This window comes from Trachurus trachurus (assembly GCF_905171665.1).
Source record: "Trachurus trachurus genome assembly, chromosome: 12".
NCBI lineage: Eukaryota > Metazoa > Chordata > Actinopteri > Carangiformes > Carangidae > Trachurus > Trachurus trachurus.
Window position 1 is genome coordinate 10,540,648 of NC_139908.1, and position 26,951 is coordinate 10,567,598.

The window sequence follows — 26,951 nt, forward strand, 5'->3', positions numbered from 1 at the left end:
ATACTCTTGGTGCTGAGTGGTACAAAACAACATGTTTGCGACTCCAAGATAAGCTATGTGTCCCGGCGTATGTGTATGTATGTGTGTATATATATAAAAAAATATATAATGGACTTAATGAATCAGAGTCTGGAAAACCCATTAAAATATCTGCATAACCCCAGAAGGCAAATAGGAAATGAGAAAAAAAAAATTTCATTGAGAGAGAAAATGTAGGAACTTCTCCTCCAGCAGCTTCTTTTGGACAGATTACATGACTTCAGTTAAACTCCTTTGTCCCCCCAAGTGTCGCTGTTAAATATAAAAACTAATTTCAGTGATTATATTTTCTAAATTGACGTTGAATATTTGAACTGAGCCAAAGTTCAGCTCCTGTTCAGAGTTAAACGGAGTCTTTAACAGTTTTTCTCTGAAGACTCAAGTTAAATGTGAATCTACCATTGAAATATTTAAGCATATTAAATGTCAATGTAATTTGGTGGTTAACAGATTAACATTTGATTTAAACTTACTGAAAATACAACATGCTCATCTCTTTGACAGTATCTTGCCATGTTAAAATAGATTTTGAACCATTTTTCAACTAAAACACATAAATATGAACCATTTATGTTAAATCCTGTGTGAAGTCTTGAGTTGAAAGTGAGACCTTGACCTTTGACCACCCAGCTACAAACCTTTCAAGCCTATAGTGGTGAGTATTTGAAAGATAAAAGGGTATACTCCATATTTTATATTCATTTTTTTTTGGTCAAAAGCTCCTGATAAAAGAAAAATCTTGTACTGAATTATGTTGATATTAATGTTGAATTGCCCATAAGATGTTTTACCCTCTCTGGGGTTTTCGAACTCACCTGTGACTTTGAAAATCTGGGCAAAAAAGAGATTTAATCTTTGCTATTTCTTGAATTTCTGCAAATAAATGGCATCTTTGTTTTCCTAAATCTTACCAGAAGTTGGTGAATGAATGAATCCTGATACATAAACAGCTCACACCTCTGAAAACAATAATGTTTCTCTGAGTCAGACTGTTTATTTCTATTAACGTTACATCGCACACGTCATCGTCTTTATCTGCCTGTTCAGCCTGGTGCCTCTGACAGAAAGCTGATTACTCAGGGCCAAAGTGTTTTCCATTACTACAAATACGTCCATTTTACGGTACAATTTCTGCACTACAATCAAATATCAGTAACGTATAGCTTAAATCAAAACACACTTTTCATTATGTGCCCTATTTTGAGGTATTTTGAAATGTCTTTACAGACACAGCCATTAAAACTACTTCCTGTCTTGTTAGTTGCAACATGCGTAGCGAGTTTTATTTGGCCTGTGAGTGAATTTGCAAAGATGCTGGTCACTTGAGCTTTTTATTTAGCCCTGAGAGGTCGGGGCTGAATAGCAGAGGCCATTAAGTGCAGGAGATGAAGCTTCATTAGGCTCCATCAAGTCAGATGCTCCCTTTGTGCCCTCACTGAAAGTTATGTACATTATCTTTTGGAGGAGCGGCCTCGCTCATAATCAACGTCCACTTAAGCAAAGTATGCTTTTGCCATAGCAGGAGGAAGGATCCGCATCTGCATGGGTTACACGTTTTTGGATAAACACGTCTCAATATGGCGCCACTTTCTGTATGGTTTCTGTATGGCTGAACTGTGCCTTTACTTTGTTATAGATGATGGAAGAATTTGTCACAATATAAACTACATAACTTTTTTTTTCACTAGTTCTTGTGGTAATTATGACCAAAGCTGTGTCTCCATCATTTAGTGCAGTGGTTCCCAACCTTTTTTCCTTGAAGCCTCCCCTGCTTGTATTGAAGACAAGCCAGCCCACCGCCATCACAACCCATTCCCCCACTTTGATACAAACTTTTATTTACAAAAATAAGCCGTTTTAGGTTTCTGTTCCCATTGTCTTTGTTTATACATGATTTTGATTATCCAATCGGGTGTGTTATTGGAATTTTTAAACTTTAATTTGCACAAATATAGCTTTAATAACCTCAGAACCCCAGAACAGACAAAGCTGTGTGGACCCCCTGAGGAGGGCCTGGGAACCAATGCTTTTAAAAGGACACGGTGAGCCAAGGTTGCCTCTGTGGATTCTCTTTGGGTTATTCCTCCCAAGACTCAAATACATGCACATTGGTGTAAATGAGGACTATAAATTGCCCATATGTGTGAATGTTAATGTGTAAGGTTGTTTATCTCCATATCCTCCCGGCGACCAGTCCCCACAAATGACTCTAAACAAGCAATATACGTAGTAAAAGGATGGATAGATGACAACCCATAAATACAGTCATATAACTCCTGTCCTACAGCATCTCTAGTACACTGGTTACCTGTCCAGGCCAGAGCTGATTTTAAGATCCTTCTCCGAACCTATAAGGCATTGAATGGCCTGGCCCCATCATACCTACCTGAACTACTCACACCCTATATTCTGCCCCGTCCTCTCCGCTCTCTAAATTCTGCATCTTCCGTGCACCTTATTTATGGAATAGCCTCCCTCTACATATTAAACAATCCACTTCCACTGTAATTTTCAATGTTTTGGCGAAATCTGAGTTTCCCTATTTACTGTATCTCCTTGTGTGTTCTTTTGCCTGTTCTTTCCTCTGTCTTCCTCTGTATGTTTTTGTCTATTTGGTTTGTAATTTTTCTGATCATTTACCGTAATCTGACTGTGATTTTGTAAATTGTATCATGAAGCACCATGGTGATTTTACACTTTAAATAAACTAAACTACTAAGTCTGCCAATACCACTGTGTTGCAAAGCGTTGGATCTTGTGACCTTGCAACCTTGACAACATTTGCACCGTTACCTTTTGGTGACAGCTGAGGCTGAATACTTACGTTTAGCATGTAATCCTTGTGTCCTGCTCGCTTGCATTACCGGTTGTGCAGTTAATCTTGTGATAGGTTGGGCCACGTCACCCAGGATGGAGCTTTGAAGGAGCCAAGTCGTGCCATTGTGACGCACTAAGGTCTTCAAATACAAAAGGTGTAGCCCCTGAACTGGGCCACAGGTTAGATGTCACCTAACAACAAAACATCACAATGGGTCATAATAACCTGCTCCACAGACGACCTATATGTGCTCATTTTAATCCTTAAATTGACAGACATCGCCTCGGAGTATATTGATTCATTAGTTACCTCAACTGGAAATCTTGCATCTCAGCCCCTGCTTCACCTCCTCCCCACATCTGTTGACGTTACATCTGACCCCTGTGTCTGATAATAAAAGGTGAATGAAGAAGCCCGGAGCTTTGTGTTGCTGACATTTCACCAGTGTTTTTTCTCCATCTGACGTTTCCTCCATCTGACGTGTTTTTGAGACCAAAACCCGACAAATGAGTTAAAAACAACAACAACAACAACAACAACAAGAATTTATGAGTCTGTTAACCATTTTTAGATGGAAATGCATTATTGTGTAAAGTTTATTTAAAAAAAAGTGGAATAAATAAACAAGGAGGAGAGATAACAGCGGGCTGATATAAATTCTGAACATGCTGCCCTGCAGGGTCGTGAGCCAAACGCTGTGACTGAGACGCTGTGACTCGACTGTGAGATCGTCTTGTCTCCCCCTCCTGACACTGACAAACAACCCTCACACTAAAGTGGGGAAATTACACGAAAATTTAAATCCATATTTTCCATATTTTCAGTAGCTAACAAGAAAATTGCATTTCTTATCACGGGGATAAAACTGTCACGTCTTACCGATAGCCTCCTGTCGATACATCTTGATGCTCAGACTAATATAAGGCGTGGGAGAGGTTGGAGACGGTGAACAGGTCCAGGTTCGATCATATCGTTTGGAGCTTACCGGTGAGCTCCGGTGTCGTCTCCCCCTCAATCTATCCTGACATGCCTGACATGTCGAGCAACCTCTGAGAGATCTTCATCTAGCTGCTGGATGAGAGAGGATTATTGGTTCTTTGTTGAGGGTGAGGGGGGGGGAAAAACAACAAATTTACATCTTTAAACTTAACGGATAGTTCAACGTTTTGGCAAATTGGCCTATTGCCATAATCTCTATAGTTTTAGGAGTAGAGGTTCGTTATCTTTATTTGTCGGTGCAAGCTTTTTTTAGAACGGCGGAGCAGAGCCGCGAGCTGCTCAGAGCTACGCTACAGAGGCTCATGGGATTTCTTGGTTTCCCTCATCAAACTCATCAAATACACAATCCAACAACTCCAAAACGCTTTCGTGGACAAGTTGTGACCTGCACATTCACCACGCTATGAGATAATAACAGAACGTTACAAGACAGAGTTGTTTTCGAGGCAAATGCAGAGACTGCTTGATGAAAAACTGCCCCCAACGGAAACGCACATCAGCAGTTCTGCATGAATTTACCTTGAAAACAACTCCGTCTCATAACGTTACATTATTATCTCATAGTGTGGTGAATGTGCAGGTCACAACTTGTCCATGAGAGCGTTTTGAAGTTGTTGGATTGTGTATTTGAAGAGTTTAATGAAATCCCAATAGCCTTCGTAGTGTAGCTCTGAGCAGCTCACGGCTCTGCTCCGCCGTTCTAAAAATAGCTTGCACCAACAATTAAAGGTAACGAACCTACTCCTAAAACTATAGGGATTATGGCAATGGACCAATTTGCCAAAACGTTGAACTATCCCTTTAATGTTGCACATCATACATCACACAGGTGAGACCAGGTCAAAATACAGACCATATAGCACAAATAGATAGATATTGGTGCGATTATTGAGGAGTAGACTCACTAATCATCTCCTAGGTGTCCATCACCTTTGGACAGTCTCATATGGTTAAGTTTATGAGTTGCCACAAGAATCTAATGAGATTGCTAGTCTCATAGTGGGGAAATATGCAATTAATTAATTTCAAATAATTATGCTCAGGGGTGTAATGAATTTATAATCGATTGGATGTCCTACATGAATAAATGCCATTTGTTTGCCGAATGTAATTTCATGCTAAAAGGCTTAAAGACCGCTCAGTGAAACATTAAAAAAAGACAGAGTTGTTGTCTTACCACCACCAACGTCAACTTTTCCCAGTTCCTTCAATGTCAACTGTTCAGGAGTTTTTTTTTCTTACACATCTCCCACTGCCTATGATAATGAAAGGTGAGTGAAGAAGCCTGGAGCTTTGTGCTGTTGACATTTCACCAATGTTTTCATGTTTCTTGTTTCCTCCATCCAGGATGTTTTTACCTGCAGTCAAATTATCCAGACGTCTCCTCCTTTCCACAACACGTGGAATGGACCGTGTTGTTAAATTTGATACAAAACACTGGATGAAACAGTTTCACCCTATATTAATCTTTGTTTCTCCACTCCAGCACTATTCAGCTAATGTGTGTCTTGGAGAGGCCGGGAGGCAATCTGTTTTCTAATGTTTCCTCAGTTTAATATAACTGACTGATTAAAATCCTATATCTTCAAATTAAAAAATGTTGGAAATGTTCAACACCTGAAAAAGATTATATATATCATATGTCTGACATAAACTAACATTTTATTGTGGAAATGTTACATATTACACATTTTAAGGGTGATAAATAACAATAAATGGTCTAAAGTAATTGCCCATGTCATCTAATAATGATCAATAATAACTTCATAAACATAAACATCTTAGCGGTAAAAACACAGAACTGTGTCTCTGATCTGTCAGACATGCGGTTACTCATCAGAGCGATATCAGTGGGCGAGGCTGCTTCAGGATAAACCACACCAGTCAGACATAAGCCCCTCCGGTAGAGCAACATGACTCTTTGATGTGTTTTTCATCATTTTTTGTCACTAATTATATTCCGATAATACATAAAAAAATGTCATGGACTGTAAATATTACAGTAGTCAGGGAGTCTGGCTTTGCATAACCTCCTACTTGGCCCCAGGAGAAAAAGAAAAACTGAACTGAGTGGCCCCTATTGTCCCTCCGCTGTCCCTGCAAAACTGTGCATAATGTGAAGTATCCTGTTGCAATCCATCAGGTGGATCAGGGCGGAATAAATGCATGTGGTAATTTGCCCCAGAACGACCTCCGTAACTACCTCAACAACATGATGCGACCCAATGTGACATGCACTAAATATCTCACTCTATATTGTGCTTTAGTGACGTTCATTGACGTAAATATGGGCTATGTTTCAACTGTAAATCTTTGATCTCATGTGCTTTTGTAACGGTAATGTGACTGCTTTTTAATGCACACCTGGAAGGTCAGCGACGGACTCATGACCTTAAACCTCCTGTATATGTGCACTCATGTGTGCTGTATATGGATGAACACATGTGCACACAGGCAAGTGTAGAATAGAAAGCCTCCTTCAGGCACCAGAGTGTAGCATAAGCAGTCAGTAGCATGCATATGTGTGTGTGTGTGTGTGTGTGTGTGTGTGTGTGTGTGTGTGTATAAGACGGATTCAGTTCAGCCGTGCATAATTCAGATTTAGGGGAAACAAAGGCCTGCTTATGTCATAACAGGGTAAGCTACACAATCTTGCAAGTTGAGCAGAAGAGAATGAAATCCAGCTTTCTGGTAAACAGGATGAGAAGCATATTCAGCATCTTTAGGCGTTTTTGTATCTTCCGAGAAAGTCTCTTTAACACATCTGTACATCTGATAAAACAGATACCAAGAATTTATTTAACAACTTCACTGAAAAATATCTGCCTTTAATACAGAGATTATGTATTTCCTGTTGATTTGTTTGTTCAATTTACCACCAACCTGCTTGGTCTTTGATGCAATTTACATATTACTGTCTCCTATGATGCCGGTATGTGTCATCTCATACGTAAACTCAGCTGTTGTCTGATTACTGACCAACATTAGTTTTCTTTGTTGTGATTGCAATCTGATGCCTTTGTTTCCAGAAGAAGAAGAAACAACACTTTTTCATCAATGCACATTTAAAAAGAAAGAAAGAAAGAAAGAAAGAAAGAAAGAAAGAAAGAAAGAAAGAAAGAAAGAAAGAAAGAAAGAAAGAAAGAAAGACCACCTTAGAGCTCAGGCTGTGGAGCTGCTGAGCTCACCTGCTGTTCTTCTAATGCCATCTGCTGGCAAGTCGAAGAAACAGCAGGAGTTACTTCCTTTTACCTATTTATTTTGTTGTTGGTCAGCTTTGTTACACAGACACATTCTCATCTGATTAAAAGAACAAATAAAAGAAAAATAATCATGAAAAATGTCCCCTGAATTCTCTGCACAGCTCTGTAACAACGACAAATAACATTATACTATGTTGTCTTTGTTTCTATAGTAATTGTGGATATTTCGTGGAATAGCATTTCATGATAAACTCTCAGATTACATAAACATGCATGCAAAGCTATTTCACAGATTTCACAGAGTTTTCTTTTTCTTTTTCTCAGGACAAGAGCGAAATGAAAATAAATGTTCTGAGACATGATTGTTTAACACACTGTTAAAACAATCGGTAACACACACACACAGCTCACAAACTCTGGAGACGGTCAATAACATAACCTCTGACCTCCATGAAGAGGCCAACAATACTCCAAACTTAAAAAGGCTGAGTACTGACCTTAAACCTGCAGCAAAGCAAATAGCAGAAAGGACCTAAAAAATAAGAGAAAAAAAGAGTTTAGGACAGCAGATAATATTTTTCAAGCCTGTTTCAAAACAGATTCCCTATATGAACTGAGTTATTGGTCCTTTTAATTTTACCTCCTGTCCAAGCCAAACATGAAGTGATTTGTTTTTAGACGAAACAAGTGGATATTTTTTAGTACAAGAAATGTAAGATAATGCCATAATAGAAATAGTAGTAATAATAATGCTAGAAACTATTTTTTTTTTTTAAAACTGTTAGTGTAGGTATTGGGCCCATAATGTTAACCACTATAACCATCTCAATGGTTTGCATACTAAAACTTGCCAATTAGCTTTAGACACAAAGGGTATTCGAGGACATTCCTGTAATTTTGTCATAAATCATATTACTGGTCAAACTGAAATTTCGAGACAACTATGGCGTCACATGAAAACCCAAACGATCATCAGAGTAATTCTGGTTCATCCTGAGGGGGACATAAATGCCACTTCAAGATTTCATGGTGATCAATCCAATAGCTGAGATATTTCAGTCTGGAAGTGGAGGGGGGCAGAGCAGGCCACTGGCTTTAAAATCCCTGGAGCCACGTAGCATGGCTAAAACAGTTAAAGGTTCCTTGTTTTACGTTTTCTATACTTAACAATATAGAAAACACACTTTGACAGACCAATTTGACACATTTTCCCTGTTTGACAGCCAAACAAAACATGTAGTCAGTCTTTACATTTACATGACCAGCCAGCCACCTCTGTTATTAGGAACCATCAGGACATCACATTAACTTAATATTGCTTGATAGAGTTTGCAAAGCTGTTATTTTGGTATAAATATTGAGGGTTTTGTTTGTTTGTTTTACTTTGTAAAAGTAGTAATTGTAGGTATTTTAAGTACAAGTAGTAGGCTATGTAACTTATGTCTGCTTACCTTTGTTTTGATTGTTTTCCTGATTATGATCCAAATGTCCAGGAAGTTTTTAGGCAGCCAAATAATCCACAGTAGAAACCATGGGTACCCGATTCACCTGTCCCATTCATTCAGTGAACACCTGACATCTCGGAGCTGGAGGTTTTTCTTTTCTTTTACTTTACAGTAGGCTAGCCGAATAGATCCACAAATATGACCTCTTCCACGTATGAAACAAATGGGGATTTAAATAAGAGCAATAAAACAGATCAAAAGTCGGTGATTGCCGGATACAGGAAGACTTTGAAGGGCTAAACTTGCTTACCAAACATTTCTTTAGCTTTTAGCCGCCAAATACAACGCCAACGCATGCGCGTGCGGGGTATGACGCCATTAACGAGCGACTACAAACAACTGTTTTCATTGAAACAGTTAGGAACCTAATATAATACATGTTTACTATTACCGTAGTACAAATTTAGGTTTTCTTTTTATATTATCCTATGTATGTATTTATTTATTTATTATTTTAAAATGAAGAATATAGGCTACAGCTATAGCCTATTGTAACCTTTAAAGTAAAATGAATTAATTAATACGCCTGAGCGACAAGAATATTTTGACAAGTGGAAATAATTTCGACGCCTGAGTATCGACGACAATGCGTCATATGACGTCCAAAACAGCTTTTAAAAATGTAACTAAGTGACTACAGCTTTCAGGTAGGCTAGGGGAGAAGGTGTAAGTGTCAAGAAAACATGGTGCAGCCAAAAACAATAAGGTATCAGATAATTGGAGTGGAGAGGACACTAGGGCCGCACGGACACCGAGCCCTCCGGTGCTGCAGCCCGGACCAGGGGGGGTTATGAAGTTCAGGGGCCGACACCAACTTAACTATCCGCTCGGTCGGTACCTGTGGTGGGACCCCACGTAAAAACTCGGCAGCTTCTTTGAACGGTCGCGGGATATAGTGTTACATATGTATTTGGACATTGTATACAGCACAGGCTTAGGCTGAGTTTCACATAATTTTGATTTCACGTTGAAGGACAAACACCGTGGCTTGAAGACATGAGTGGACTGTCAACAGAGCAAAGTGCTGTTGTGGGACTTCCCAATGGGCCAAGAAAGGTAAGATAACTTTTTGCAGTTGCTTTGTGCGTCAAGGGGAGGAAAAATAAACAAACTATAGGCTACAATAAAAAAAAAAACATTGCAATGTGTTCATGTTCAGATATTATTAAGTTAACACTCACAGAGCCAAACAACTGCAGCTCCACATGCCTGCAATGATGGGCATGCAAAGCAGAGTAAGTGGGCGATGGTGTGTGAGTATGTGTGTGGCTGTGTCATGGAAACATTATTTTAGAGTCTAACTATAAGTAAAGTTGACCTCCAGCAATACCTCTATATACTAGTGCTAATTTTGTCAGACTATTCCTGCGGTGGGTTTTTACCTGCTGGTTTCCCCTTGAGACTCCTTTATTAGAGTGAGAAATAGGCTACAACCTTCATGTGCTTAAACAGTGAGTGTTGGATTACTACAGCCTAGGTTATTGCGTGATCATACAGTGTACTGTCTGTGTAGCTGGTGTTGTGTCATCTTGCTGTGGTTTGCCAGGCTTTGAAATTCAAGATGGTGTTGCAGCCTTGAAATATATAGAAAGATGTGGAAATAATGAGACAGCGGTGACAGTGAACTCTGAGATTTCTGAGGATATTTGAGCTTGAATATGCTGGTTTGAGGCTACTATACTGCAATCCACAGTTTTTAAACTTTAGTTGAAAAGTGTGAGGCCTGCCACCAGGGGGCTGTCTACAGTCTTAACAGGAGATTATTTAATAGCATGTTGAATAAGTTGAATGGTACTCATTGCTCCAAGACATAAAAAACAACCACACAAACAATAGTTTATACTTAACAGAAGTATTTAATATCCTTTATTTTGATAGAGAGTACATGGATGCCACATTCCTACATTATAGGCAAAAAATGCATTGAAGTATATTGAATATTTTTGATACTATTCATTGATATCATCCTTAATCACATTGTTAGAGTAGGCTATTATCATTGATAATTAATGAGTAAAAGTATGTGCACAGCATTTTGATGTCATAGGTGGTTGAGATGGAGTTAGTTTCCTATGCTGTTTTTATATGGAAAAGCATAGTTTGTAAAGTAGAAGCTAGTAGCTTGGCTGTGAAATCATTATAGTGGAGAAAAGTATATTTCCTTGTAAAGTTTAGAGGAGTACAGGTATAAAAGTATAGCAGATACAGGACATGTAGCCCACGACTGTATGTAAGATTGATACCTGATAGTAGTGCTTAATGCAATGTACTTTGCACCGCTGCTTAAAGGACAGGAGTTATTTTTCCCTTAACACTATAGCTCCTGGTCTGGCTTTCACTCCTTTATACATATTGAAGTTCTTTTCTAGCTTGTGCCTTTAAGTTATCTGTCTGATGGGAAGAGAGAGGAGGTAAGTCATATCAGACCATGGTGTATGTACGTATGTGGCGCATGTGGCTAAACTGGATGAAGTGATGGTCAAATAGCCGCCACGCTGTGCCACACCTAAGGAGGTCTCAGTCTGGCAGTGCCAGTGTGTCCATTGTAAAGAAGAGCTAAAGCATTATAAATCCATTAGCTACAAATACTAAAACCCTGCAGCATTAGTACAAATCAAGATCAATTGTTACAATGAACAATTATGTCCATTTGCAACCAACATTATTTGAATAACAAGCCATTTTTCTAGAAAAAAACCCAACATAATTTGTTGTTGTGAGCATTTGCTGCTTTTCTATATATAGGCCTATATATAAAGTGCCTATAATTTTCATATTAAACCACTGGTCATATTAAACAACCTAATGAAAGCTGTCAGCACGGGCTTTTTATAGAACAAAAGATAGATAATTAACTGATTCGATTATAAAAAACAACCATCATAATTGCAACCTTTGTCTTCACACGCTTGGTGCTCTCTGTTACAGCATAACAGCATTATGAAAGGTCGGATGTCAGAGGTCAGCCTGTATCCTGCTCTTGACCCTCAGGACACAGTTATGTCATCATTTTTTCTGCCAAATTCAAGATATATAAGTCTCTAAATAATACATGCTCTCAAAGAGGGGGTGAGAAATAAGCAGTGAGTGGTTTTTCATCAAGCCTCCATTACTTTGAAAGCATTATGTCTAATTCAGCATATGCAGCAGGGCCCTTAACTGACCCCTAGAGTCAGGACTGGGTAGCCTGGGGAGATTAGAGGGTCATGATGGAGGGAGAGGGACACAAGTGATATAATGTCAATGTGATGTAAAGAGAGAGAGGGAGGAAGGGAGGGAGGGAGAGAGAGGGGAGATGGACCGTGGCCAATGATCGGCAAGCAGAATAACTAAAGTAGAGACACAAGAGGAGATTTCATAAAGCCAGCTCCTCTCTCTCTCCAACAACAGGCCTAAAATGCGAGCAGGTCACACATAGGATGAGCGGAGACACAACACAAAGCCGGATATGAAGCAAGAGGTGATGAGGAGCAGCAGCAGCAGCAGCAGCAGCAGCAGCCAGGTGGTTGAGTCCATTTATTAATTTGATTCATTAGTCCAGCTCATTTTTAATAGACGCGCTTTTGATACAGAGCAGCGAAGCCACGGGTCGAGGCTACATCCTGGAAAAAACAAAACAAAACAAACAAAAAAAAAACACCGTTTGTCCTCAAATATGATGCCGACGACTAGGTCCAAGATCCGACAATAGCGGAGGTCGGAGGAGGCTTAAGGAGGAACCGGATCCACGGGGGGACGCATGAATTAAACAATCATCTGCACCTCACGTTTCCCACCCCACCCCCACCCCCCCCTCCACACACACACACACACACACACACACACACACACACACACACATACACATACATACACACACTTTAATGTGCCCAAACGGAGGTGTGTGGTGGAGGAGAGAGCGATCTGAGCCCGCAGCCGATGCCCGGAGAAACCAGCAGCCTGTGTGCATGCAGGCTGTGGCTGCGGCTGTGGCGGACGACAGGAAGGTGGTGGTGGTACCCAAAAGCGTCGGTCGGTGTTTATTATCTGGGATCCATCTGACTCCGGAGGCGCGTCGCTGCTGAGGCTGAGAGGCTGAGGTAGAGAGAGGAGAGGTAGGAGGCTATGGGCTGCGCTCCCAGTATCCACGTCTCTCAGAGCGGGGTGATCTACTGCCGAGACTCAGACGAATCCAACTCCCCCCACCAGACCACCACCATCTCTCAGGGCACCGCGGCCACGCTGCACGGACTCTTCATCAAGACCGATGCGGCCGAGACCATCCCCTCCGTCATCACCTACCAGAGCCGCCACTCGCGCAACAACTCGTACCGGGATCGCAAGGAGGAGAACAGCGGAGGACAGAGCCGCATCGAGGCCGAGACGCAGACCAGCCACACCAGCGTTAAGGTACAGTAAGAGAAGAGAAGAGAAGAGCAAGAGAAGAGCAGAGAAGAGCAGAGCAGAGCAGGGTGCGTTTGAATGAAGCGAAGCAGACACGGTGTTTAAAGGCTGCTGGCACATGCAGCAGCAGCAGCATCACCTGGGTCGTGAGTGAGAATCACACGTGAGGACTGGAGGCCTCCTTTGTTTGTTTATTTGTTTATTACCTGAGGATAGCCTGAGCCTGTTGGTCAGTACAGTGATAGTTCATTCAGTCTGCTCTCAGTCAGTGAGTCTCGCAGCCATTAGTGAGCAACAGTGCAGTGTTATTTAATTTAATGTATGGCCTGATATGACTGGTGGTGTGGTGAGTGGAGGATCTGATGTGATAGGTATGTCTGATACAGTGATTTATCAATAAAACACCATGCAGTTAAGCTTATTGGACCCCTGCTCAGCATCTGCAGGCACAATATGAACATTTATAATGAAGCAGATAAGGATATTTCAAGTTGTTTGTCCACAATCATTAACTTCTAATAGTATTGTCAGGATCAGAGTGCACTTATGAGAGTTAGAGCTGCTGACAGGTACATTAATAAACATTAAAGCACTGATTAAATGTTGTGTTTTGTATACAGTTTATAAATGTTAACTAAGTGGAAAAGTAAAATGTTCAAGTGTCACTACTTTGACACTGAAGTGTTGCTGGAATTAAGTCACTTCCTTTCCTAAGAATCTGAGAAGCAGGTGGAGTTTTTTCCCAGAATCCCATTGTACACATTTGTCTCACTACAGCCCTCTCAAGAGGTGGTGCCAGTGCAGTTATATACTCTGTCTTTATAGCAAAAGTTTGTTTACTGACCATTGTTTATGATCTCAAAGCACAGCCCCTGCAGCCTTTAGGGCAGAGAGGGCTTCCAAGAAACAGCATAAACTGTCAAATGAGTAGAAATGTACATCTGATTGATTTGTTCTTCAGCAACAAAAGACACACAGATCGAGTTCAGCAAAGAGGCAAAAAGTCAAAGGATCATCAAATGTGCTAATTCCAGTGCAGAGTTTAAGGCTTTGACTGTGGCGCTGGCTTCTGCCACTGTTTCTGTATATCTTACATGGCGCCTTGAAGTTTGCTTCAGTGCTAAAAGATGACAAATAAGCCTCATTATGAAGCCATAGAGGAAAAATAGATGGGTAATATTAAGTTAACAGGTCATTACATCCATCAGCAGAGATGACTCCGGACTTAAATTAATGTTTGCTGTGCTTCTGGAGCTTTTAACCATATGTTAAAGTCTCTCACTCTCTGTTACTGATTGTAGGTATGAAAAGTCTCAAAATCTGTGAAAATCTTCATGGCAAGAAAAGTTTGAGGAATGAACTCTGACACAAAAACATTTAGCCAATCAGTTGTTATGTAATAGCACATTACATTTAACATAGGAAATGCACTTAATGTGATGAACCAAGTTGATAAGTTACTTTTAAAACACAAGCCTCTTTCTCACTCAGCGTTTAAAACTTGTTGAGTTGTTGAGTACACAACGTCTTGTCACTTTAATTGTGTCTTGGTTTTCACTTGCTGATGGATCCTTCTCATGAGGGAGCATGTGAACAGATACTTCCTTATATTTATGATCGAACCCCAGAGGATATAGCTGTGTTTTGATAAGAAGTAGTTCAGCAGATGATGGTGTCATCAGACCCTCAGAATAGATTAACCCATTCAGTGCCTACAAGAGATTTGGACAGTCTTACAAAAATAAAGCACACATCTAATAACTATTATAACCTGTTTTTGTACCATTTGACCTCAGTTACTTGAACTTTTGGAGCTAACTGGGGTTATTTGTCATTTGTAGATGTTAATTTCTTACATATAGTGCATTTATTATGATTTTTTACTTAACCTTTAGCCCCTACAGAGGCCCAATGCTCTTTAATTCTCACTCTTCATTAATTTGTTATATATACTTGTCTTGTCTGGTCCTAATATGGAGAGAAATTGGCTCAGTGTGAGTCAGTGGACTGAGTGAAAATATTTAGTCATCCTAACAGGATGCTTCTCATCAGCAGCTGAAATCAGCTTAGTAACATTTACATCCAGCATTTTCATACCTTTTATAGATTTGTATCATGAGTTTAGGGTGGCACTGGGTGTATTTGTGTGTGTGTGTGTGTGTGTGTGTTGGTTTGTCAGCTGTTCCTTTGCTCTCCCTCAGCTCTCCTCTGCCTCTGAGGACCGAGAAAGGATCAATGATACCATTTATTATTAAAACCATCTGCCTTCCCCTGCAGGATCTTGATAATCTGCCATGGTGTTGATCACACTCCCATGTGTGTGTTTGTGTGTGCGTGCGTGTACGAGCATGTGTGTGTGCGTGCATGTTTATATACACAAGTCATTTGTTTACCCCTCTGGTCAGTACAGCAGGGGTGTCAACAGTCACATGTGAAGGAGCTGATGCTGGTGGCCTGTACAGAGATCCCCCCAGGGCCTCGCGCACAGACACTGACTTATAAGAACATACAGAGCAGAGCGGAGCATGAACGCAGATAAATCCGGTCTATACATGGACCATATGCTTGGGTTTCTGGCCTTGGAGGTGCCTGCTTCTACCTCTACGGCCCGGGCCTGCATGGCCCACATGCAGCCAGCTATACTTCCACATCTGGACTAATTCTTGTGCACACACACAGAAAAAAACTTCCATCTGCCAGGTTATACGACAGGATGACAACCTGATTAGATGTGAAAGTGTGCGGGCCAGACTCACTCACGTTGAACAGCATCCACTCAAAAGTTCAGTGAACAACACTCATGTAAGTTCAACACAGACCAGGAGGATTTTTCTTCTTTATGTATCTTTGCAAACAGCAAGTACAGTATTGCAGATAGGGATTGTAGTGGCTATTCGTCCTCAATGTCAATGATCAAAAAACTCAAAAATATCAAAACTATAATAAAGAAAAATCTAATCAAACGGCCACTGAGACACCTAGGGAGTGAATTTATGCAGGAATAACAGAGGCCATTGCCCAGGCGTTTGTTTTCCGTTGGCAAACAAACAAACAAAGAACAACGGCCCTTTGCCACCTCTCTTGCCGGTGCGCCCCAGCTACCCAGCACCTTCAAAATAAAAGCATTGATAAATACCAAATTAACTCAAACAATACTAAATATCATAAGCAAACAAAAAAATAATGCAGTGTGTGGGTGACAAAATGCAACAGGTGATAGGATGCAAGAACAAAAGGCAGCGCGAAACACCAACGCCACGATGACAAGAAACATTCAGTCAATCAAAAGTAGTCGAGTGTAACCGAGAGTTGAGTTTTTAACAGATACAGGGAGGGAAACAAACACTGGCGAATAAATTTGAGCACATAAATTCAGACAGAAAGACATCTGTTCTGATCTGAGATCCGTCAGTGCTTGTTGCATAACCGGCGTCCAGGTTTTAATTTTGGTTTACACATTACAATGATGTGAGTGTATATATACACCAAAGTGTGGAGTAGTGTGCGCAGAGCCCGCATCCTCTGTGATGTCTTAAAAAACAAGACCGGAGCCGAATGGGCTTCATGTTATTCAGTTACATATTCCTCATGGCATCTCGGAGAACTCTTTTCCCCATTACGTCTAACCTCACTTAACCAAAGATTTCACACTTGAGGTTTTCCAAAAAAGAAAAAACTGCTTTCCAGAATCTGTTGAATCTCTTCTTATTTTGCAAGTTTATTTTGTTGGAGAAGTGATGTGTCTGCTGCTCAGAAACCTGTGTGTCCCACTCAGTTGTAGTGTTAATATCCTTCTGTTGCCTCTAATCCCCCTCTGTGACTGAGCATCACTTTAAATGTCAGCGTTGAAAAAGTCCTGACTCCTGCCGAGTCAGAGGTGGGCAGGGGGTCGGACCACACCTCAACCAAGTCACACCTGAACAGGCCTTTGTTTGCTAGAGCATACTGCAGGATATAACAGTGTTTAATAGTACTTAAAGGGATAGTTCAACATTTTGGCAAATTGGCCCATTGCCATAATCCCTATAGTTTTAGGAGAAGGTTCGTTACCTCTGCGGTTTTGCATGAATTAACCTCAAAAACGACTCAGTCTCGTAACGTTCCATTATTATCTCATAGCGTGGTGAACGTGCAGGTCACAACTTGTCCACCAGAGCGTTTTGGAGTTGTTGGATTGTGTATTGGATGAGTTTGATGAGGGAAACCAAGAAATCTCATGAGCCTCTGTAGTGTAGCTCTGAGCAGCTCGCGGCTCTGCTCCGCCGTTCTAAAAATAGCTTGCACCGACAATTAAAGGTAACAAACCTACCGCTATGACTATACGGATTATGGCAATGGGCCAGTTTGCCAAAATGTTGAACTACTCCTTTAAACTCTCCCATTGATCAGTTGTTACAACTTGTTGAAGTTATTGGTCATTGCTTGTTTTTCCGCCACCTTTTTAGCAGCTGTTGTTTTCATTGACCTTCAAGCTTAGTGCTGTGTGTGTGTTGTCAGTCCAGAGACTCCGAACTCCAGAGCCACTAAACTATTCATGTGTATTTTCTCAGACTACATCAGGATCCAACAGAAATAGCTGTTTGATCAAAAGCTGTAGTCCAGTCACCATTATTTTGTTTGTCTGACAAAAGAAATGGATAAATAGGTACATGGGACCAATTTGTGGGTTTGGATGCATTGAGATACTATGTAAGTGGCTTTAGAGAGCAGCAGTGGAGACATGCGGCCTTTCTAATGAGACATTTTCCCTGTCTATATCATTTCAGCGTTGACCTCCGAGGCTGCACATTGTTTTAAATGGAGTCTGAGATTTTTTTTTGTCTGAGACTCAGTTTGGCCATAGTCGGGTGGAAAAGGGGGTGTGTGAGAGCAGGAATGTCGTCCAGGCTGTGAAGTGGAAAATAGTTTGGATGTTGGACTGGGACAACTGTTTACATGCGAAGAAGTTCCCGTAGGTGTGTGTTTACATGCATGTTATCTCACCGGAGCAGAGTCTGGACTTTTATTATGCACAGTCATGCTTCCATGCTCCTTTTTTTTTAGTTTCATAATGTAGTGCAGAGTAATGAGTGTTACACCAGGGATGGAGGTTGTTTGTGGACAAGAGACTTAATTAACTTTTATGAGTTGTGCACATAAAAGTCATGATTGAGATTTCAGTCTTTGATGCTGCAGACTTTTTTTTTTTGCAGGAAACCAGACTCATGCAAGGAGGTTGTGGAACAGCAAGCAGAAACAAATTGCATAAATATATATTGAAATAATCAGGCAGATTTTTTTCCCAGGATTATCCTGGATCCTCAGTCAAAAAGGCTTCAGAAGTGAGTGAAGGAAAGCAACTCCCCTAACAGTACCTGTTTATTTTCCATGCCAGTGTATCCCAGCGTAGAGTGAGTATAATTCACTGGACAGGTCACTTCAAAAAAAAAAAAAAAAAAAAACACACTTAGGCCTGCAAACATCTGGCTTTTGTCAGAAACACTGTGCTCAGTGAGCTGCAGCTCTGAAATTAGTTAAAATAAGAAAAAAAAAAACATAATCACTGATCGAAATGTCTCCCACAGACGCTCTGACACAACACTTTTTTTTACGGGAGCATCAACCTATGACTTTGTTGAGACTGAGCCCTCTGACGTCTGTGTCTCTGCGTGACTGCTCTCTGTAGTGGTGTGTGTCATCTCCTGCAAACTCGTCCAGCAGCGTAAAAGGAGTGGGTTTATAAACTCACTTGTGTACCCATTAATTTTGGCGTACAAAGGGTGTTTAGAATAGGAGCCTATCTGCACAAAAAATCTTGAATTATTTACACAGTGGATATCAAAATCATCAGTTACTGTTACATTAGCTACGGTAATAATCCTCAACCACGTGCGCAGCTGCTATTGGAAGCATGAGCGTCCCAACATGAAGGCTGCAGTCAAGAAGCTCGCTCACATGACAGAGTTATACTCCACGTCAAAATATCAGCTAATCAGTGAGAGCTTATCATGTGTAATGGATAAGAAAGGAGATAAGTGTAGCAGTGTGCAGACTGAGGCTGACCTCAGGTCCATCTAGGCTCTACAGAAGGCCGCCGGTGTTGCAGATAAGCCGAGGCCTTGTTGCAAGGACTGTGATTCACGTAAACATCAAGGCCTGCCGTTAACGGCGTGATGAGTAATATAAGACGATGAAAGCTGACATGCTGGGTGTTTATCTGGCATTACGCAAAATAAATCAAATAATATTTCCCCCTGTTGGTTCCAGATACAGATGAAGGTGACATAATGTATAGGCCAGAAAAGATTTACCCCGGCTCTGAAGGCCACAGTAACGTCATACTGTATCATTTCTGATTTCTAAACACTCTGCTGAGTTTCAAAGAGCCACACACAAGGTCACGTCTTGATGAGAGTCGGGCCCCTCTTTGTCACTTACTGTACTCAAAATGATTAGACACTGGCCCGCAAGCGTAAACAACTCTTTCTGTTCTCCAGCCATAACGTAAACTAACTAGTCATCTTTATAATCTACAATCAGCGTAAACAGTGAAAAAACACCTTCAAAAGAACACGTTAAACACCCCGTAACTTTGTTAAGTTTATTGCATTCTGGAGAATAAACTGCGCTATTACATATGCAGTGAAACGGCCGGATCAGGCCTCCATAACGAAAGCAGTGTTTAATCTGCGAGCTAACAATGTGTATACAGTATATGCAATGGCATGATGTACCTGGGCCCCAATAAGTAAGTAAGTAAGTGAGTAAGTCAGGGTTTATTTATAGAGGACCTTTCAAAGCTAACATTACGAAGTGCTTCGCAAAAACAAACTGAGACAACAGAGTGAGCTGAAACGATGAAACGAGGACGGCGACTCCACGGCGAGAAGAGCTTGAGGAGTCAGAAGTTTTCAAGCAACAAGGTGGTGGACAGTTAGTCGGATAGTTGATGCAGAGGGAGTGAGGTGAAGAGATGGTGCTCGAGGTAAAAAAGGGTCAGGTGCATTGTGGTGGTCTTAAAGGTCATAGCAGTAGGTTCGTTACCTTTATTTGTCGGTGTAAGCTGTTTTTAGAACAGCGGAGCCGAGCAGCGAGCTGCTCAGAGCTACGCTACGGAGGTTCATGGGATTTCTTGGTTTCCCTCATCAAACTCATCAAAAACACAATCCAACAACTCCAAAACGCTCTGGTGGACAAGTTGTGACCTGGACATTCACCACGCTATGAGATAATAACACAACGTTATGAGTTTTTCAGCAAGCAGTCTCTGCATTTACCTCTAAAACAACTCCGTCTCGTAACGTTCTGTTATTATCTCATAGCGTGGTGAATGTGCAGGTCACAACTTGTCCACCAGAGCGTTTTGGAGTTGTTGGATTGTGTATTTGATGAGTTTGATGAGGGAAACTCCCATTAGCCTCCGTAGCGTAACTCTGAGCAGCTCACGGCTCTGCGCCGCCGTTCTAAAAACAGCTTGCACCGACAATTAAAGGTAACAAACCTACTGCTTAAAACCATAGGGATTATGGCAATGGGCCAATTTGCCAAAATGTTGAACTATCCCTTTAAAAAACTTAGTGAAGTTAAGTACTGTATTGTATTGTAGTTCAGCTCACTGACTCAGCCCACTCACCAGCAGCATCGCTGACAGTTGCTGTAAAAACACAACTCAGTCAAATCCAAACACAAAGATTTTAAGATTTCCTGTAACTTACACAGTTATGGTCTGGGAATCTGCTCAGAGGAGAGCCTGTGATAGCTGCCTGTGTATCCACGGGCAACAATTAACATCTAACAGATGATTTGGCACTTTGAAAGGCTCCTAAATGAGAAAAAAAGCACATTTATATTAAAAAACCTAGCGTGACTGTAAAGTATACAGTCAAACATCCTGTCTTCATCCTTGAAGTTATGGAAATCGTAGTAATGCAGCAGCGTATTAACAGACACCATCACCGTCATATTTAGGGAATGTTATGTTCAGTTCCCAGTTGAAAAATTGAGTTTTGTTATTTATGTCCCTTTTATTTCTTATCTGCCTCTCTGAGTGTCTTTACCATGTTTTAAACAAAGCAGATCTACTGTATATCTTTGTAATCTCACAGAGAAAATTACAAAGCTCTTCCTCTGTGATTTAGTTCCTCTTTCCCCCTCTTCCTTTGTGCTTTCCCTCAAACTCCCCACAGACTCTGACATCTCATTTATTTCCACTTTCTCGCCTCTTTCTGAATATCTCAGACTTCTTTTCTGTCTTTCCTCACCTGCCTCTCGTCCCCAGTACTTATGAATTGAGCGTTCGAGCCCACTTTTTTTTTTACTCTTGATCATTATTCTCCATCTTGCTCCTATAATGCTCATCTCACCTCTCAAAGGCTCATGTCTGTGTACTCTACACTAAATCTCCCTTCCCCTCCGCTGTCTTTCCATAAGGATGCTGTCACCCACTCTTAAGTAGCGGCGGTGTCCTATGACATCTTCCCCCCAACACTTCCTCCATCATCTCCCAACTTCCACCGACTGATCTTTCTCCAGACCATTCGTTCTCTCTCTCCGTGCCGAGCTGTCCCCATGTCCACCGCCTTCCTTCCTGTTCTGTTTCACGTCTCAGCTGTGTTGTTCTCATAAAAAAAAACAGGATTCCCACCCCACTGATGTATGTGAAGTCTGTTGTCACTGATCCACTGAAGAAAAAAAAAAACACCAAAAGATTGAATCCCCTCGGTCTTTTGCCCTCAACACTGACCCACCAGATGCATCTGACGGATCATTGGCTCACATCTCCCTCAGGTCACCTCTTTAACTTACAGTATAAGTATAACAGCATGAAAGAGATTCCTGCTCATTGTTTTAATAATCGCTGTGTTCCCAGGGACAAACAGCTGGGATGTCCACTTCAATTTTTTTTTTACAACTCTGTGCTATTAACACGCTGCCTCAGGTTCGGCTTTAGCCAACATTTCTAAATCCATGCAGCAAGCTCCAGTGTTAGAGAGCCAATATAGCTTTTCACGGTCAGCAGCACAAAATGTTTAAATGAACAATAGCCTGTGTGTATGTGTGTGGGTGTGTGTGTGTGTGTGTATGAGTCTCATGTGTGATTATTCACATGGTTCAGTTTTTCCAGTTTAACAAATATTCATTTTGTTTTTATGCCACACAACACATGCAAGAAGGCGACAAAACAATATGAACACAACATTAAACTATTACTGACTCAAACAGGAGCAGTTACTAAAATTTATACTGCATAGTGTATCTTGTTTTGCATAAAAAATACATTTCTCTACTACCAGTTACTCTATTCTTATGTACTTGGCCTATTTATTGATATGTGTATATATACATAATATAAATGTTTTTTTCTCATTTAATTTTATAATTTATTATTATTATTATTATTATTATTATTATTATTATTATTATTGTTGTTGTTGTTGTTGTTGTTGTTGTTGTTGTTGTTGTTGTTGTTGTTGTTGTTGTTGTTATTATATTTATTGTTTTGTTTTACCTTATATATAAATATATATATACGTATTTATTTATTTATTTATTTTCTCCTTTTCTGCTGATATAAAGTTGTCGGTAACTAACTTGTCTGTAAGGGTATTACTGAGTGAGGGGGAAGAAAAACCACTTATATATTACTGACTTGTAAAATAAATCTTTGTGACCCAAAAAAACCCAAAACAAAACAAAACATTTTTTTTAGTTTGTTTGATGCATTTAGCAACATGTATGTTACCCACATTCAGACTGCTGAGGTTTCTATTGTGTAGTCCCTCGATGACGTTAGCAGCTAGTTAGCAGTTGGTAGTGACTAGTAGAGACCAGATGTGGGTTGAAGTATGTGCTAACAGTGTGCCCACCTTATTTTAAGCCTAATTACCACTGACAAATATTACAGCACTGAGTGGTTGAGTCACCAGTGAACCTCTCCGCCTCAGTCACACAGCTGCTCTGTGACTGTGAGAGGAGTTCGTGTGCGTAACGTGTTTTTATTATGGCACTCGTGCCTCTAGTAGAATTAACTGAAATCCCCCCCCCCAGTCTTTTTCTCTCTCTCTTTTTTTGTTAACACCTCGTAGACATTTCTCTTTTGCTGGGGAGAGACTTTAATCTGCAGGATTCACCTGTGGGTTATGAGTGCGTGATGACGAATATATCTCACCGGCAAAAACAACATAACTCTGAAAAAAAAAAAAAAAAATCCTTTCCAATGAGAAAAACAGAATTTGCTCAGAATAACTGAATAACCGCTGGTTAATACCTGGGCATGACACACGGCTGATGTGGCGTCCATTGTGTGGTACAGTATGTTATGGCACACCGCTGATTCACTGTGTCTTATGGTGACAGCATGTGTGTGCATGCATATGCTCAAAGGCGGCGGCACATGTAGCAGAGTTGCTTATTCACACCAGAGTGACGCATGTGGTTAAGAGGCCTGCAGAAGCTGCCCGGGCAGGCTGCAACACACAGAAAAACACACACACACACAAACAAATCTCACACACATATATACAGCTCAGTGTGCGATGCTCCTGCAGTAGGATTATGCAAGTAAACCTGTGAGTTCAATCTGGTGGTTGGCTGCTAATACCTTCTAAAGAGGGTTTGCAGTGGACAGCTCCATTCTGGGCGCTAATACTGCATGTAAATATCCACGGAGAGGTGATGACCAAACCTGTACTGTAGTGAAGAAACCACACGTACGGATCATTATTGTTATTTTTTTTATCAGGCTGCTGAATGAGAAGTTTTTTTAAACTGACAGTAGGAGGTGAGAGAGAAGATTAAAGGAGGTGAAGTGCAACAGGGACAGACAGGTCGTGCAAGAGAAAAGCAATATGCCAATATGCTCCTGGACATCAATGGTAAAATGGTAAGAAATGTAGACGGCTTTTGTTTTTGTTTTGTTTCCCTTGTGTGTGTTTGTGTGTGTTTTATGTGCATACAGTGTGTAATAGTGGCTCAAACGCTCTCGTCTGTTGTCTGCAGGTTTCAGCTACAGAAGAATGTGTGGGACCTATGAGACTGACTCAGGAGCCGATTCAGGTGAGATATAAACACAGACTCTGTAACATCTGGAGTCATTTTACTCACTGCTACTGTTTTACTCATACAGTCTGATCTTAACTTTTCATTTTGAGCAGCAGGCCGTAAAGAAATTTGGCACAATTAATTAAAAATGTCCCTCAGTCTGACATAAAATATGAATTTTACTTTGAAAAAACACTGACTTGAAACAAAGACTATGTCTTCTCCTCTACAATTTTTTTTATTTTAGATTTATTTATATAAAATGTGAATTTCATAGTTAACCTTTAATAATAAATACAACTAATAATAATAATTTCATGTTTCCTGCATTAAAGCAGCAGTGACACAAATGATACAATTAGAAACAAGTGGACTTCTTTACATCTTGTGCAACTTGTGTATCTATATGACGATCACCAGTAGACTCTTGTGCTATGTTCAGGTCACACTGGGATTTTTCTGCTTTTTCCACCTGGAAACCAGTTACATCAGCTGATTAGTGGTAAACATGTTCTTATAGCCATCCTGTATGGAAGGACAGTGTTTACATAAGGTTTGCAATCTCAGGTGCTCATTTTGAAACAGGTTTCGCCTGCTGTTGTTGTTCCTCTTTTTCGTGCATACTTTGCAGCTTAAGTTGCTCAAATTTAAGTTATGTTTTGACGAATATGTCTGGTATGTTGTTTTTGTTGCTCTAAAATGGATAAATACCGATTATGGATGATAATGTGGCTCAACAGTGGAATTGCAACTGGCATGGGAAATGCATTGCTTTGCTGAGCGCACACTGATTAATTGTACAGTTACATTTATTACCCTGAGAGGATGTTTGGTTTGTGCGATGGTCAGATGTTTACCTCCAACTGCCTGCAGAGCTCTTATCTGCTGGGATCTCGGCCTGGCTGTCAGCTTGGGAATATTGCAAGGTGAGGTAGAGGTAGACTCGGGGATTGTCTGTGCTCATCCTGCTCTGGTTGGGGATTAGGATGTGTGCTAGTCAGATTTGTCCTTATGTAACGCAGAAAGTAAGAGCTCCTGGAGGTTACCAGCTGGTTGAGACGCAGCTACAGTACCACGGTGCATTCCTCCGTTCTGGCCGGTTCCTGCATCAGGAATCGGCCGCTTTATTAGGTGCTTTGTTTATTGCTTTGATTTTAATTTGCCTCGGTTTTGAGCTGCACCATTTTTGACCGATCTCCAGGGGTTTCTGAGTTCAGCCCAGTTCCCACTCCGGTGCAGTGATGTGAGAGGCCTGGCATGCCACTCATGTTCATGTGGAGCTACAGTATCCTGCCCTATTCCTTCAGCCCCCTGCTCCTCCTCCTCCCTCTCCTCCTCCTCCTCCCTCTCCTCCTCCCTCACCATGCCAAATAACATCGCACCAGGAATCTCTGGCTGCATGCAGGCAGGTGGAGGGACCAGGAGCTTTATTAAAAAGCCTCCTAAGACCTCATCTCATGCCCCATAAAAACCTTCAACTGCTCTCCCGAAGCAGCGCACACACGTACGTTTGTACCTCCAGCCTTCTGCTGGATCCATGACCTCACCTGACCCTCTCCGGCTTCACTCCTTCCACAGGAACAGAGAGATGAAAAGAGGGAGATAAAACGCTCTGCAGGAGAGAGTTATATATTGTGAGTTCTCCTTGACGTTTACTGTTAACTGCCTCGCAGCCCTGGAGAGTTTCAACCTCTCCAGATACTGCGGCTTATCTAATGATTCATGTGTAGCACTCACTGCACAGATAAGTGAAGGTAAAGCAGCACACATGTTGTATATTTTAACATGCACGTTCCTGCACTGTATATGTCTTGTTGGAAAATCTTTTTTGCCAGTGTTCTGCTTTAACCTTTAACCTGCAGGATGTTATTATTATCCAGAACTTTCACTGACCACCAATGCAAAGAAAAAAGAGTTTTTTCAATTTGTGTACAAACTATTACTTGAAGATGGACTGAGTAGAATTTCGTGGAGAAAAAAAAAAGGTCGGGTTCGAAGTGTGTGGTTATAACTCAAGAATTCATACGTTAATTATGACAAAAAATTTCACACAAAATAGGGACATGGATGACGTCACAACTACTTGTTTTCACAATTATTAAATGTCACAATTCATTAATCGTAAAGATTCCTAAATCACTGTCACTTTCCATAAAAGATTATGTTGGAAAGACAGAGGCAGATGTGCACCAAAGTAAAAGTAAATGTAAGAAATACTGGACCATTTACCTAATGTAACATACAATCGGTAGGAATTTAAATGTTAGCGTGTCATTTGTGATAAAAAACAAACAAACAAACAATTAAAATAAACTTAAACTTTTGGTAGCCTATAGATGACAATTAATGATTTGAGGACTAATAATTGGTTATATATTAATAGCAGATTAAAATATACTTAAAATACTTAGTGTAGTAATGTAATTATATTTTGACTGTATTTGATTTTACACATTCATATATTGTGAAATTAATTCATGCATAATAATCAGAAAAAAAAATCATAATACTGTGATTATTTCTCTGACAATAATCGTACAAAGAAAATCTATAATCGCATGTGACATCCCTATAGCTAAAACGATGAGGTGGTGACATATATCCAGTATGATCAACTTCATTGTGACATCATACTGTCCTGCAAAAACATATAATTCACATCTAGTAGCCTAATTATTCAACGCTGTAACTTAGAAACAGACAGGGAGAGTGTGAAACTGGCCTGACCTTGTAGTTTTTAGTGGCCAAACATTTGCCCGATGGATTTTTATATTCATTCATCTATTTAAATGTTTATTAAGGGTTTAAAGTTACACAAACTTTTAGGGAATGGCTGCTTTGAGTGACAAGAGGGGCTGCTAAGATGGGGAGCTTCAAAGGTGCCCTTCAGAAACATGGCTACTGTATGTTCATCTTTATGTACAGTCTAAGGTTTCATCACATCCTCAGCAAAAGGTCAAACAGCTGTAAAAATGTTTCAGTTTA

At 40.6% G+C, this 26,951-nt stretch overlaps 1 protein-coding gene across 1 annotated transcript in view; it reads left to right on the top strand.

Moving 5' to 3' along the window:
• Positions 1-12,668: 12,668 nt before the first annotated feature.
• The window catches only part of pde8b (phosphodiesterase 8B), a gene marked incomplete at its 5' end in the record, with an annotated part of 39,929 nt that continues 25,646 nt past the window's right edge, over positions 12,669-26,951 (top strand). The window contains 2 exons of the mRNA XM_083983044.1: positions 12,669-12,953; positions 23,925-23,981. Coding sequence (XP_083839170.1) covers positions 12,669-12,953; positions 23,925-23,981 — 342 coding nt within the window. The remainder of the gene's footprint in view (positions 12,954-23,924; positions 23,982-26,951) is intronic.